At 41.7% G+C, this 15,847-nt stretch overlaps 2 protein-coding genes and 1 long non-coding RNA gene across 3 annotated transcripts; 1 reads left to right on the forward strand and 2 right to left on the reverse strand.

Moving 5' to 3' along the window:
• The first annotated feature begins 3,705 nt into the window (after nt 1–3,705).
• LOC136434529 (uncharacterized) lies at nt 3,706–8,492 on the forward strand. Its single transcript, XM_066427396.1, has 6 exons — nt 3,706–3,825; nt 5,170–5,350; nt 5,818–5,986; nt 6,473–6,724; nt 7,115–7,322; nt 7,773–8,492. Exons 1-6 carry the CDS (start codon nt 3,711–3,713, stop codon nt 7,991–7,993), a joined length of 1,146 nt encoding a protein of 381 aa, XP_066283493.1. The 5' UTR covers nt 3,706–3,710; the 3' UTR covers nt 7,994–8,492.
• LOC136434543 (uncharacterized) lies at nt 8,182–10,600 on the reverse strand. Its single transcript, XR_010755758.1, has 3 exons — nt 10,454–10,600; nt 9,773–9,954; nt 8,182–9,021 (listed from the first exon to the last, which is right to left on the reverse strand). It is a non-coding gene; the product is annotated as an uncharacterized lncRNA (long non-coding RNA).
• A 565-nt stretch (nt 10,601–11,165) lies between these two features.
• LOC136434836 (isatin hydrolase-like) lies at nt 11,166–13,784 on the reverse strand. Its single transcript, XM_066427909.1, has 4 exons — nt 13,601–13,784; nt 12,835–12,990; nt 12,503–12,684; nt 11,166–11,609 (listed from the first exon to the last, which is right to left on the reverse strand). The coding sequence occupies exons 1-4, from the start codon at nt 13,782–13,784 to the stop codon at nt 11,166–11,168; spliced, it is 966 nt and encodes a 321-aa protein (XP_066284006.1).
• Between the last annotated feature and the right edge of the window lie 2,063 nt (nt 13,785–15,847).

Genomic DNA, 15,847 nt, shown 5'->3' on the forward strand with positions numbered 1-15,847 from the left:
ATTCACCGCGCATTTGTGAAGGTAAATTATAAAACGCACGAGTGATCCCGACCTCAACAACAAGGCGGTAAAATTTTACTGACAAGAATAAGGTTAGTATCTAACATTGTGGTCATTCAAGTCTCACATATCGTATGATACACCTACGATTGGATTTTTCTTCACGTTGATAGCGCCGTACGTCGCGTAGATTGGAAATTAAAGCAGCGGGGGTTATAGTTTGAATATTTAACATCGTGGTGACACACGTCGTAGCTCACCGCACGGTGGGGTTAGGTAAGTCTCTGGGCTAATAGAAGGTAAAACAGTAATTGCTGACCGCCGTGTGAAGGTAAATGCAGCTCAGAGCCCGTATTGTATCATTCTAAACTCGACGCTTGACGACAACTAATTTTATCTGCCATTCACCTGGAATTATCCTGCGATTTACGCAGTATGCTACCGTAGGTGTATCGTATATATGTGTGACCAGGGATTTACTGTTAGCGGTCATCACATGCGGCTATATACTACTTTGCAGCGACATTGCTCACTCACAAACTATGTCACGTTAGTGTAAATCTAGATTCCCTTCTTTCAGCCTGACGCCTCCATGTTTATACAGAGAAGTAATGACCCGTGTGAAATAAAGGTTCGTACAGGGAGAAGACTACGGAGCTAAGTTGAGCTTAAAGCATGACAAGTATGGGACATGGCACGGTCATGGCCTTTTACTTAAAATACCTTAAAAGTTAAAGTCGCAAGAAGAAAAATACACGACTTGAAAATCACGGAGTGGCTATTTGACAAAATATGGGAACATTCTACAAGAAAAGCGAGGTCACTCGTGTTTACCCGTCCGACTAGTAATTACCAAATACTGTTAACGCACTAAAGTTCGCGTGGTTTTTATTTCGCGCTAAGGCGAAAATGGGATGTTCGCGGTGGTCTGAAGTTCGCGGCAGTGCTATAGTCACATACTGCTACAGTATTGGACAAAATGTTCGCGGTGGTTTTAAGTTCGCGGTGAAACGGTCGCCGCAAAAACTGCGAACATAAACCACCGCGAACATTTCTGCATTTACAGTAGTAGGTACAAATCAAGCCGGAGGGGGACGGACTAACTGGCCTTGTAAAAAATGTTTTCAGTTAAAACCCGACATTTGTATGTCAAGGATTATATCTCTCGGTGGAAGGAGGGGTGTTCAAGACCTGCCAACATTACAGGAAAGACGTGAACTTTAAGCTGCTCTCAAACTGTTCAAATGAATGCTAGAAAGCCACACCACCCACTGCATTATCTGGCGCCAAAAATCCGGTCAGAGGTCACTGGAAGGACTTCACGGAACTCTGGTGAAATCAGTGTCCCTTTAGCTCGGACCAACAGACTATAAGTCCTTTCTCCACTACACTATCCGTCTGTACAACAGATAACCAATATCCGTCTGTACAGACTGTGTCATAGTGTTGCTATGTTTTGCTATGTGTGTATAGATATGATATGTAAAATCAACATGATTCAGGGGTACATGCCTCTTTATTAATTATAGGCATTTCTGCCATGTTGATTTAAACGAATGAAGATTTGAAAAGGAGTTGATTCCATGTCACACATTCAAGACCCTCCCACGACTTTGATCCCAATCTCTCGATCCCCAACCAAGGTTGGCGCTAGGTCGGGGAGGGATCGGGAGCAAAGTCGTGGGACGGTCCTGAATGCGTGACATGGCAGAAATACATATAGTCCATACAAATACATGTACTACTCTTTTACGTTGAACTTACACGCAATATCTGTTTTTTTTTCAAGTGTTATTTTGAAAAGTAAAAAGTATGTTGTTCACCATAATGTTCTTTTGCATTGTTTCATCAGTATGACATGCTAACATGCTGGGCACATTCGTCGCTACTACAGCAAAGAAGGGCAGAATAGCTTTCTTCTTGGGAATAGCTGTCGGCATCGTCTTGAGTCAGCTCATTGGGTTTCAATTTGGCTACGTCAGCAGCATAAACACTGCAAACTGCCAACCAATAAGGTGCATACCTGAAGGACAAGATACCAAAATCAGTGCTAGGGATTTAAGTCAAGACGTCGACTCGCCACACCTGAAGTATGCGTTACCTGAGAAGAGTTTATGGTGAGTCAAAATAGCATTGCACTTGAAAGATAAAAGCTACATTACAAGAGGTGGCAGTAGAAGTTATGATCGATTGGGTGACACAATTTTTCAACACTGTTAAGGTTTGAATGTACACAGCTACATCGCAAGAAAGAAGTCACGTTAAAACTATACAGCGTTGTTGGGGCACTTGTGGATTTGATGAACAAAATTCCGTTGGTTTTCATAAAACAGATGCCATAGACCCTAGCCAACGTTTGGTTTGTCATAGCGTCGCCGACAATCCAGCGCCAAAGATCACACAATTGATGTCACACGAGACATGTAACTGCGCCTTGATAATCCACAGCCACAACATGGAACATTGATAACGAAATTATGTCTTTAGAGTCTTGGAAGGCCTTTCATTTGTTGCTAACTTGCTATCAAGATACTTCCCTCCGTACTTCTTTCGATTGCACAGGACAAATATCACAGCCCGATCCCCTCACCAGCCGCGGAAGATTTTGCTGGACTGCGGTGCAAACGTGGCCTCCACCGTACAGCTGTTCCGAGAGACCTACCCGGGCGGAAAGGACTTCCTCATTCACTCCTTCGAACTGGACCACCGGCTAGCCCCGTACTTTGCACCTTACTCTAACCATGTGCTGCACTGTCCCATCGCAGTGTCTGAAAAAGATGGTGAGTCGTAGTGCTACATATACATGTTACGTGGCGTCGTTTGACGCAAGTGGTAGAGCATGTGGCTGTCAAACAATGGGACCCGGGATCTAATCCCGGGAGTGCCCAGAGACATGTCCGAACTTGCGCCCCGACGTTGTGCCCTTGGGAAAGGCACTTAACACGACTTTCCTCACTTCACTCAGGTGTAAATGAGTACCTAACTCATCTAGGGTTAGGGACGTCCCTTGGATAGGACGTTAAATGGAGGTCCCGTGTTTGGGGAGAGCCACACCCCACGCACGTAAAAGAACCCACCACACCTTTCGAAAAAGAGTAGGGGCGTGCCCCGGTGTGCGATGGTCCAAAACCTTACAGTCTTGTGTACGTCTTACGTACCGTGCTAGACTCCTCAACTTGATGAGGTTGAGCACGTAATGAGAAGAAGAAGGACATGTTCTGTATTTGAATGAAAGGTCTTCATGTCGTATTCGTCATCTCACAGTTCTATCACCAAAGGGGTTTGTGGGTAAGATCAAAGGTTTAAGCTTGAAAGCTAGAGATCTTTTACCCTAGACCACAATTACAACAATTTCAAGTTAAAAACTGCACATAACATGCGCACTAGGAGCTGTCATGGCTTATTCCTGTTCCATAATCTAATTGGCGATGGGCCGGTCGTAAGGGTGACAGATCAACAGACACAGTCATGATGATTATTCTACACTTGTAGTCCACACTTTACAACAAGAGAATATTCACATTTCATCCCTTTTTGACACATTTTCATGGAGCATTTTTTTTCTTATCTTATAGTTGCAGACCAATTCGCAAGCCAAAACTTCACGACCACAAGACGAGGTTACCATTTTGAATAATATGATCTAAAATGTCAACATACTTTGTTTTGTAAAACAAGAACGTCTGTCTTGAACCCCTGTTCCAGGAAACATGACGGCGTACACTGAGGCGACCTGGTACCCGGGGAGGGCGCTGAAGCGCGGGGTGGACATGCAGTGGGGCGGCGGGAGTCTGTTCGTGTCGGGGAGGGAGAAGATGAGAAAAGGTCTGGGTTTTTTTCAACGATCTCGCTCAAGGCAAGGCCGTAGGGGCCACTTCTTTAAAGGCAGACTAAACCTAATTTCGTAAAGCATACTGCATTATGTTAAATATACCACTAAGACCAGTTCTGACTTGTTTTACACTAGTCCATCATAGATTAGCGTTTTTACAACATTTCAAATTCGCGGCCTGGTGCCCGTAATACTGAACGAGTCCAAAGACCGTGACGCCAGAATCCGACAGAATCCGTCAGATCCGACTGTTACGATCGATACGTGTTCTATAGAATATATTATGGGGCCGAGTCGGATTCTGACGGATTCTGTCGGATCCTGACGTCACGGTCTTTGGACTCGTTCAGTATTACGGCACCAGGCCGCGAATTTGAAATGTTGTAAATACGCTAATCTATGATGGACTAGTGTAAAACAAGTCAGAACTGGTCTTGGTGATATATTTAACATAATGCAGTATGCTTTACGAAATTAAGTTTAGTCTGCCTTTAAGCCCCCCTCTCACTGGACCCGCGGCACGCTGGCGGCTTCGCTGCGGCCGATCGAATTGATAAAGCACTCAACGAATTTCACCGACAAGAAACGAATCTTTTTAAGCTCTGTATGTTTTGTTGTCTTTTTGTTCATACTTGTACGTTTTGAATGATATTCCCATTATAACGTCAAGGGTAACACAAATCCAGTTTAGGACGCAGCGACGCCGCCAGCGTGCCGCGGGTCCAGTGAGAGGAGGGCTTTAAGTATTGAACTAATTGACGTGATTGGTCTAAACTGAATGTGGCTAAGGTGAGAGATAGCGGTGTCTGTTTGTTTGGAAGGTTTGTAGGTTATAATCGGGGGGAAAGCAGTGGGCTGGGAGGGCCGAGTTCCATAGTTTGACTGTTCGTGGAAAAAACCCTGCTCGTCCTTGTCTGTTTGTTTGTTTTCCCTTGTTTGCTTTCATGTACACGTGTTTGCGAAAACATTTGGTATTTATTGTTCATTGTACTTTTGTTTAGTAACTTATCAAGTATGAAATGCGCAATTTGATATTTTCTTTAACTTCTGTAAAATTCTATATATCATTTGATTTTATCATTTCTTTAGCTAGTTGTCTGTTGGTTTTTCTTATCAATCTTTTCTATCTATAATGATATTTTGTTGGATCTTATTTACATATGTATACATTATAAAATGATTAGCAATTATTCTTTACAGTATGTAATCACTCGCGGTTAAGGGGGAACCCTTGATAAACCTGGGAGGTTTCAGGTTTCAGTATTTCTTTAATGTTTGCAGAAAAAAATTTTTTTTTTTAATTTGTGCAAATGAACAATGAACAATAAACAAAAAAGGCACGGGCGGCCAGCGGCTGTTCTCCTACCGACACACGGTCCGAACCATCGACCTGTCCAAATGGATCCGGGAAAACACCAACCAGGAGGATTACGTCATCTTCAAGTTAGACGTGGAGGGCGCTGAGTTCGGCATTCTCAAAAAGATGCTGGCGGATGGAACGTTCAAATGGGTGGACAAGTGAGTAGTAGAAAAACGTAACTTTTATCTATTTTTCAATTTTTTGTGCTTGTTTGTTTGTTTGTTAGATTGTACGCAAAATCTCTTGCTTGTGAAAGAAAAGTCAATGATAAGGAAATCAAATATCTCTTACAAACTTTTCCCTTATAAGTGAAATGAGAAATCTCTTACATTTACATGAGTTATCTATGTCGATAAATATGATCTATATTTGGATAAAGTGACCACCTTTTTAATTTTTGTAATAAGGAACTGAAGTGTATCTGATTTGTATTCTCTTAAAGGAAAATGAAATATCAAAAATTTCTCTGATTCAGGAAAACAAAAAACAGCCACCGGCGTACCGTAAATCTAATTCTTTTTGTTACCTGATAAGACACATAAAGGATAGTCAGATCCTCAGTCTGCTATTTGGCAGTATCTCGTCATTTTGTTTTCTTTGTGGTTTGTTTGTTTTTATAATGTAGGTATTATGGCGAGTTTCACCTAAATCAAGCCGTCAAAGGATGGAGTAAAGTATCGAAGAAGAACTTAATCCAACACATGAAGAACAAGGGCATTGCCAGTTCTATGGCATCCTGGTCTGCAGAAACAAGACAATACAATGATCTAGATGAATTGCATCCACCAAGTCAAGTAGGTGGAAACGATTCTTACCTTGCTACAGAATCAACTGTTTCAGGGGGGGGGGGACTGTGGTTTGCGAATGTCTTGCCTTGTCTTTTCGCTTTCGAATTTAGATTACAAATCTAAATGATTATACTTTTTAGTCTTTGCTTGCACACCTGCATGCAATTTTATATTTCAAATGGCAACATCATAGGGTGTATCTTTTTTATTCCGCTTACTAAGTATGTAAATAAGTCATATTCGACGTTGTATGGGGCTTTCATATTTTCGCAAAGGAAATGTATGATTTGGGCATCTAAGCTATATCACCAAAACGCATTGAACCGCTGTATCGATATACGTACCTGTTCAGTTGGTTTTGTTAAAAAGGAAATACTAGTAACATGGCTGATCCATTACATTAAAACCCAACATGGTGGTACCCATCAACCTAAGACTAAAACGCAATACTTACGAGTTTTGCAGGTTAAAAACTCATAACTCTTATTCCAGGTGCCGATAGACACTCCCGGTGAACCAGGCAGCGTGTACTCCAGCTGCCCGGTGTCTCCTTCCCAAACTCCCCGACTGACGTTGGCGGTCCAGGTCGGTATGAACGCCAAGGCCGCTAGGAAACTTGTAGCGACGATGGCGGCACATCCGGGCAGCATCCCCCTCACTCTGTTCGTGTACGGAGACTTTGTGGAGCTGTTCCCGGATCTCGTTCGAGACTGGGCACGGAACTTTACTATCGGGATGCGGGAGGTGAGAAACTCCAGAAACAAGTGATCATATTCTTCAGATACTATTTTTCTGAATTAAAAAAAAAAAACTTATTGGAAAGCAGTTGCATGATGAAGCAACAACAGTCAGGTGCATATCACAAGCAATTCTTGAACAAACATAAGGGCGAGATTGTACTGAGAAAACTAGAGATGATCTTAAAGATATTGTTTGTAGTGCTGTGTTTGTAATTGCCAATATCATTGCTGCTGAATGTCCTCATGACGCCCCTACGACCACTGAGGTCATGGGTCATGAGTGAGTGAGTTATAATTATGGTAACCTCTTGCTTTTGGGCAAAACATTGACCCGACTTTGACTGACATGAAAAAATCAAGAAGGACTCTAAGCACGATGGTATATTCCCTGCAGAACCAACCTTTCCCGCTAGGGCACTTCATTTTGCAGAAGTATAGATGGATCCGCTATAGTCTAGTGAGCTCCATAGAACGTCACCGTGACGCCGGTTTACACCCTGCCTACTACCTCCCTGACAACGTGACGGACACGATCATACAGGCGTCCAAGAGCCGAGGTCTGCGATTGGTTCAACCGATGGCTCGTTTCCCGCCAACAGAAGGCAGGTATCTACATTGGCGTGTGTTTCTTTTCTAACATGTACAGCGCTTTATAGGAATTTTTGGCCCTAACACACGTAAACCGTTTCGAAGTTGTTATTTTCACAAGGAATATTTGATTTGAAATAACGCTGTATGTACATGTAAAGGACGTTTTAAAACGTTTTGAGAACCGTTCAATTAAAACGTTAAAAACACCCTAGATATTCGGCCTCAGCTATGACATTCTTCATGATAACTGGCCAAGACACTCCATATACGTAGCTTTACTGGCACAAGACTTACGTAATGAGTCAGGTGTGTTCCATGGACTTAACACTAATGTGCGCCTCCACGCTTTTGTATTAGTGATAAGGATGTTACATTTTATAATATACTTCTATTTTGTTACACTTGCCATAATGTGTACCGTGTACGGTTGTCGTGCGATAAAGTCTTTCTGTAACGTTTAGGCACTCTGCTAACGGCAGAGAACTACTACAGCTACCGAGACGTAGAACGTGTGCCCAAAGCCGAGCGGATAATCAGCGAACAGCTCGGAGATAGAGGCGGGATTCTGTGTCTGGACTCGGACCATCCCGACAGCTACATGATCTCCGTCTTTCTCTTAGACTATCTGGTACAGAAGTCCAACTATGAGATTTTGAGCATGGATAAATGTATATCTGGCTAAAGTGATAAGAAGACAGTCTCTAGAATTTGTTTTCTAAGAAAATCTCTACCTTTATTTCTACCTTTAAATAGTTTGATTTCTGTATCAGAAAAAATGAAAGGAAATGCGTTGAGTTACGTTTAGTTTGAACTGCATGGCAAACTGCCAAGAAGATATTCACATAAATGAAATAAGACTTTTTATAAGACTTTAATGGCAAGACAAATCACGAAAAATCACCAGAAACCCACTTGAAATATGTCTCATTTGCAAATATGCGCTCGAAATGAGCTAAGCATGAAAGATAAAATCTAGACAAACATTTCATCTGTTATGTTTCTTAATACCACATGCTTGTCAAAAGCTATCAATGATTGCTCTCTACATATTTAAGAAGGAAAAAGGAGACTATAGAAGCTATGTTTTTTTTTTCATAATAATTCTGACAGAAATAGATTTAGCTTACGCAATGAATGGAAAATGATTTTGAAAGACAATAAAACAGATTTACTTCATCAAATCTACCGACCTCATGTTTTAAATTTGTGGTGGTGTATCATTCCCAATTGGCAAACTAATATTCTGGAACCTCCACCTAACGCCCTGGGCCAAAACTTACCCACTTGCGGTGATATCAGGTTTAATCGTTAAAGGGATAGTCGTGTTCCAGGTGCGCATGCGGATCGAGCAGCATTGTGGGCAATATGTCAAAGGTGAAGGCCTCGATCTGAGGCGTAAACATAACACCTCTGGATATGTATTGTCATTAGCAAGACAACAAGTTAGGGGCCATCACCTTTGGCATTATGCACCTCGTTGCTCATGTGCACTTAGAACCAGGAACATCCTTATCACAGATCAACATGGGATGTTGAACGTTCGGAGTTGTGAACAATGGCTACAATCCGGGCCGGTCCCCCACTGCCGCCTCCAATCTTCATCGGCAAGGCGTACACGGTTGCTCCCTTTGTCGGCAGCTTGTCTAAATTGGCCACGTTCTCGAATACTGGGACATTGTTTCCGAGTAGAGCTTGATGTGCCTCAAATTTCTGTGGTTAAATAAAATGATAAAACGTTACGGCATCCCCTTCGAACTGAAAACTAGAACTAGAACTAGAAAATTTTCAGGCAAACGCATGTTTTCCTCCCCTTTTTTCATTAAAATGTCCACCAATTGAAAATATACTATTACCAAATGATATAGACCTAAGGACATCTCCACCTATATGTAGCTCAATCATCCTCTATATATTTGTCAAGAAGTTCAAGAAGCTCATAAACATTCATAACGATACCCGTATTACCAATTGAAGTGAACTAAACTATACATGTAGTACAGTACTAGCACATGTAGTACAGTACTACCAAATATACAAAGAAGTATATTTGGGGCACAGTGAATGCCCTGCATGCTATTATAACCTAGTACACTGGAAGTTGGTATGGGTGCCACAGAACTTCACTCACATTTCTATCGATATCATTCACTACTTTCAGCCCAAAATGATAGCTGGAGCTCTAGCTCTGTTTTCAATGTTTAAATGTTTGGCAAATATGCAACAAGAATAAAAGCAATTGCGAGTCATCTGAATAAACGTACAGAGATCAGAGCTGCTACTACTAATGTAGCTACTGTATACTACTACTACTACATGTACTACTATCATTACCACTACTATTACTACTGCTCACTAACTCCATTAAGGAGAAGAGCTTAAAAAAGAGTAATAAAAAACAAGATGTTTACCTCTACCACATCAAAGGAAAACACAAACATACATCTGTATATTATGCGCTTACCGTAGTCTGTCCGTAGTCTATAGAGGCCGTGTCGATACCAACAGCGTCCATCCTGCGGTTCTGTACGAGCCAACGAGCGCCCTCTGGATGTATTCCAGGAAAGTGCAGCGAAGATATGTCCATTGTGTCCGTGCCAAGGTACAGGAGCTCATTGGGCCAAAACTTACCCCATCCGGTCTTTACTATAAGGGGATAGTCAATGTCAGTGCAATGCATGAGGAAATAAACATCTTTAATGTTGTCTATTCTCCTTAAGATTGGATCATAGAAATTTAATAGCTTGCTAATTGGAATGCTCTAGATATGATGTTTTACGGAATACGTTATTCACATTAATTAATCCGACTAAAACAGATTCCGAAAGAATCGAATATCTTTAGATGCAACAACCCCCACAATGCAAAAATAGGTCCATGTGTAAAATACCGATTCGTTATTAGAAAAAAAATACCGAAACTCATGATGAGCTCCCTCGATTGTAACACTACATCAAAAACTTATGCTAGCCCTTACTGTTTCAATAATAAGGATGTTAAGTTATAGTCAATACTTCTATTCCGTACTTTGTTTAGTAGCTGTTGCCATACACTGTACCGTAATAAAGGTCTTTCTCATCATCTATATAAGTGCTGCAAAAACCTACCCAGGTATGTTTGCTCATGGGTATACAATTTCACCTACCGAAAAGTAGGCATCCATCAGGAATTTTGCCGTGCATGTCTTCCCAATGCTGAAAGTCCTCTGCAGTTACGAGGTAGTCCGCATTAGCAGCAGCCTTTGAGGACACGTTGACCACAACCGCAGGCCCAATGAGCCGTTGAATGGGAATGTCGTTATCTACGGAAAGGCGCAATAAAATATGATTAAGTTTTTCCCACTTTGTTTCACTTTTTTTACTGACATTAAGCACAGGCGGTAGGCAAAGGTATTGTCGTTGAATAGATGCTGAAGTTCCGATCGTGACGAAGTACTCGGCGCGGAGATTACCCGTGCCGAGCTTCCGAGCGAAACCCGAAGTGATGCCGAAGGCGGGGGGGGGGGGGGCATTTCCGGGATGAGCGACGGGTGAAACCGTCGTCGGGAGCATTTGAGCGAAAACATAAACCGCGGCGGGTACCCAACATAAATACCGTAGCCTAAAGCCCGTGCAGTAAGTTGCTTGGCATAATATTATGCACTTTTCCCGGCTGGTGCTGAATTATACGGTAGTTTTAAAACTTTGGCCGTTCTTTTGCTTCGCATACATATACATAGAGCCAAGCCTCTCAAAAACGACTCAGTTCGTATCTAGACCTGAAAATAATTCCATCCTTGGAGTTTATTGCTATATCTGCATGAGATAAGCTAGCAATACAAAACGGCCATTGAACATCCACCAGACGTTTATGTTTAGTTAATAACGGCCCGGGTAAAACATAACTGTATAATGGGACTTACTTCTCCACTTGTTCTTACTGAAGTGCGCAGGCGCATCCATGTGTGTGCCCCCGTGCTCTGTCGCCTCGATCTCAGATTCCTCGTACCAGTACCCATCGGTGTAGTTCCTGAACGAATTGATCAGTCTAAAGGGCTTCCTTCCTGGTCTGTACAACGTGTCTTCATCAAACGTGTGGGTCATGTCAATCACCTTCTGCCTCAGAATTGGCCGTGGCGTTGGGGTTGAACGTGTTGTGTTATCAATAATGCCGACGATACGGACCGGGCCGCCGCTACCGTCTCCACTCTTAATCGGTAATGCGTACACAGTGGCCCCTTTTGTCGGTAGCTTGTCTAGATTGGCCACGTTTTCCAACCCCGGGACATTGTTAGCATAGAGAATTCGGTGCGTCTCAAATTTCTGGAGTAAAAAATGGAATTTTTAATTTATTTATTTCAGATCGTTATTGTACATGTACATAGCATACATGTAGATATTTGTTTAATTTCTTGTACACAAATCGAAATAAAAATGGTCGATTAAAAATCCTTTCCTGGGGGTACCCTGACACTTGTAAAACAACCGCCAAAGCTCCATGATACCTTTCAAGCCAAAAAAGAGAGCTCCAGCATTGCCCACGACTGAGAGGAATCTAAGCGAACAATTGATAAATGAAACGCACAACTCATGAAAGTACTGTAGGATGTGAGGCTTTAGCTTTGAGGAACAGACAAAACGTTTTAAAACAATTGTTTCTTTAGATCGGTCTCAGTAAGGGTAGGTTCCCGTAGTATATCTTTTTTTTTTCAGTGGAAGTGTCTTTGGAACGGTCCATTGTGTATGGGGTGGCCTGCGGAAGAGTCAATTTTTGCATAGGTGGCCAAATTGGGAAAAGTCCATTATAGACTGGGATGACTTTTTGGCAGAAATTTATTTGGAATATTTCAATTTTGCACAGGTGCGACTTAGGAACAGTCCTTTTTTGCGTGGGGAAGACGATAGGTAAAATATGCTGTATTGCTCGAATGTATTGCCTTTCTAGCTTGTGACGCACTATACATTACAATCTGGTAACATTAGACAAAGGCTTTGTTTGTTTACCCCTTGTTGTCTCATCTTATGTCTTTTCCATGAAATGATGCTACTTTTTTGTGTTTGAACTTGGGAACGTACGCTCTATTTCTGTGATATCGAGTTGTCAAGAAATGAAAATAAAAATACAAAAGTGATCTACAGTTTAAAACGAAGCTGGAAGGCGGCCCTGCACTATCGGGAGATGGGGCGGGGGGGGGGGGGTCAAACTTCGTACTCACCGTAGACTGTCCGTAGTCCATAGAGCACGTGTCAATACCAACGGCGTTCATCCCACGGTTCTGTACGAGCCAACGAGCGCCATCTGGGTGTATTCCAGGAAAGTGCAGCGAAGATATGTCCATTGTGTCCGTGCCAAGGTACAGGAGCTCATTGGGCCAAAACTTACCCCATCCGGTCTTTACTGGAAGGAAACATTTAATTTCAGTACATTTTATGAGGCAGTATCTTAACGTTACATGTTATCTACTCTCCTTTAGGAATGTGGATGCGAATCATCGCTTCAAATATCTACATGGCTCTGTATGTTCTTGAATACGAATGATTCACCTACCGAAGAGTAGGCATCCATCAGGGATTTTGCCGTGCATGTCTTCCCATTGCTGAAAGTCCTTTGCAGTTACGAGGTAGTTCGCATTAGCAGCGGCCTTTGAGGATACGTCGACAACAACCGCTGGCCCAATGAGACATTCGAGTGGAATATCGTCACCTAGGAAAATGATATTATTTGGGTAGTGTTTTGACCCATTCTCATAAACTTTGTTAATAAAGTATTTAGATTAGACGTAAAAGTCAATAAGCTCTCAAAAAATAAAGTCTCAGTGACGAGAGAACTCACGCCTCTGAAATGTATTTCCGGAGCTGTGCACAGGGCAACATGCTCATCAATAAATGTGCCTGGTTCTTCAAAGTGCAAATACTTTCGCAAATCATGCTACCAACTGCTTAAAGAGAAATAGTTAAAGTTTAGAAGCAGTCGATATTCTAAGAAAGACCACATTGTTATGAATAGCAAATCGATCTCTTTTTGTTATATTTCATCACAACAACAAACTGCATCGCTGTTATCAAAACGTACTTGCAGCTATTTGAAAAAATATGTAGTTGGCAAAGCAAATAGATATCTTCAGATATCTAGATTTCCACAATTTTCGTTCAATATCTTCATAGTTATAGATATTTTATTGCAGCACCGTCATATGCATCAGGCCGAAATTATTTTGACAAAGAAAAGAAGATTATGTACTAGCACTTTACAGAAGATATCTAACGGTTACCGGAAGAAAAATCCTAGGCCGTACATTATTTTCAACACTTACTTCTCCACTTGTTTTTACTGAAGTGCGCAGGCGCGTCCATGTGCGTTCCACCGTGTTCCCCCGCCTCTAGTTCAGACGCCTCGTACCAGAAACCACCTTTGGTGTAATTCCTATACACGTTTGTCAGCTTGAAGGACTTTGCTGTTGGCCAGTAGATTGTGTTTTCGTCAAATGTGTGGGACATGTCAATCACCTGCGGGTTGCCCGGCAACGTCGACTGAATGGGCCTCATGAAAGACAGGGTGAACTGTAATTATATAAAGTATGTTATGACGGCAATGTTTTTGAGTTTGTAACTAAGGTGCTTTATTCGTTTCTCAAATAAGATTTAAAGGATCACACCCCATTTTTAAAAACATTCGAGGCATCATACCCTCAACTCTAGCAACCGTCTGATCACGAGATCAATCCCAAAGCAAAATAGCTTTTTACCACAGGATACGTACCGATACTACATGTAGTATCCCTACAGCTACGAGACGAACTGAATTATGTTCTTTCAACCACTACAATTTTGGTAAACTTGTGTGTTATTTCCATGTAAAAATACAATACGTAAAATTAGAGGTCGGCGACATCATACCTTAATGAAATATTTTTGTAAAGTGTTAAAATGCATGGTGATGGCTAGCTTTAACTAGGTCACACTCCTGCTACTTAGCAAAATTTTTATGCAGAATATTTAGTTATCCCCCAAATAGTACCGTGTAACACACGGGTGAAAGTCGTATAAGATAGCATGAACAAGGTGCTATGCAAATCAATTCCTAATTTGCATAATCAACATATCAATATATTGATCTTCATCAGAGGTACCTGATGGTCAAAAATCATTGAAATTCATTAATCCCTTCTTGATTTATCCTACTTTGAAGTTTCAAACTGAAACACCCCCTGCAGTTCTAATAAAAGCTGCTAGCTATAGAGGGCCTAAGCTTATGTCATTTTTTTCCGACCATGAGAGCTGTCTTCCAACCAAAAACCGTGACCGTAGCTTGTCCAGAACACGAGATATCAAACCTGGATATCAAAATTTCCTCATTTATTAAGTAAATTAGCTCCTGGTTTGCATAATCAGTATATATTTATGTAAAGCATCACCCAAGCTATCTACATGCCCAAGATCATGACGACCCGTTATGACGGGAGTTATTCCCTTCCAAAGCTAACAACAAAAACACCACTTTCAGTTACAAACAAGCTGCTAGGGGGCTCAAACACCACTCATTTCCAGCCTCAAGAGCTATCTACTTCTCAAGAATTATGAACCTGGCACTTCAAGAAAACTTGACCCCATTATCGAATTTGACCTTCCTCTTTGAGACCCCTACCCATTCACTAAATATCATGCACATCCATCAACAGCTTCTCGAGTAATGTTGTCTACATACAAACAAACAAACAAACTAACAAAAACAAACAAACACACATACATACATACACAGTAGTTGCCAGCTGCAGTGCTGTAGGAGAACGCGAGGTGAACTATTTTTGAACTTGACCTCCATTATCACAGCCGCTACTCACCTATTAAAAATCATGAATATCTATTCACAGTTTCTCGACATACATACAGACCCAGTCCCACCATGGTGTAAATGAAAACATAAACTTTCCGGCGAAGATAATCAACGTAGATCGAGTACAGTACTAGTAATCTCCTTGATTATTAATCTACGATTACACAACGCCTCAAAATCTGCGGCAAAGTTCGTCGCATGGTGTCCGTCATTAACTGATCAGTGCCAGGCGGTGAGATCCAAACATTCTTCCCATGGTCCAGTATTGCATCTAAGAACTGTACAGGGACAGCTTTTCAATGTGACAAGATAAATGAACCTACTACATGCTGTAACCTCAACTCGTGTAGTCTTCGGCTGAATTATTTGACAAGATGAGATTACTTACCACGACTGTTGCAGTGCGAAGAATATCCATGTTGATCAAGCGCTTAAAAGATGGAAAAGTACAAACCAATATCATGCATGCACAGTGCAGGCAACCTATTGCTAGTTCGTTGACCTTAGCGGCCTGTCATTTTATGTTAACACTTACCAGTGACCAGTGACCTCGACATACTAATGGTGTGGCGGACAGTGTCTGAATTCAAGGTTTCAAGGACGCGGTCCGCTTTTAGTACAAGGTCCTCCCCCCCCCCCGAAACCACAGGAAGCAAGAAACACTTTTCTTAACATCTTCGACTGAATGAATTGACTAGGTGCGTTTACTGTTTACTCACCAAGGCTG

Source organism: Branchiostoma lanceolatum, chromosome 5, assembly GCF_035083965.1.
Source record: "Branchiostoma lanceolatum isolate klBraLanc5 chromosome 5, klBraLanc5.hap2, whole genome shotgun sequence".
NCBI classification, from domain to species: domain Eukaryota; kingdom Metazoa; phylum Chordata; class Leptocardii; order Amphioxiformes; family Branchiostomatidae; genus Branchiostoma; species Branchiostoma lanceolatum.

Excerpts from the sequence above, each read along its gene's own strand:
- LOC136434529 (XM_066427396.1), top strand. The coding sequence starts at position 3,711 with ATGACGGCGTACACTGAGGCGACCTGGTACCCGGGGAGGGCGCTGAAG. Across the intron at positions 3,826-5,169 it reads GAGGGAGAAGATGAGAAAAG|GCACGGGCGGCCAGCGGCTG; the intron begins GTCTGGGTTTTT and ends TAAACAAAAAAG. Across the intron at positions 5,351-5,817 it reads ACGTTCAAATGGGTGGACAA|GTATTATGGCGAGTTTCACC; the intron begins GTGAGTAGTAGA and ends TTTATAATGTAG.
- LOC136434836 (XM_066427909.1), bottom strand. The coding sequence starts at position 13,784 with ATGTCCCACACATTTGACGAAAACACAATCTACTGGCCAACAGCAAAG. Across the intron at positions 12,685-12,834 it reads TGATGGATGCCTACTCTTCG|TAAAGACCGGATGGGGTAAG; the intron begins GTAGGTGAATCA and ends GTTTCCTTCCAG. Across the intron at positions 11,610-12,502 it reads TGGACTACGGACAGTCTACG|AAATTTGAGACGCACCGAAT; the intron begins GTGAGTACGAAG and ends TTTTTACTCCAG.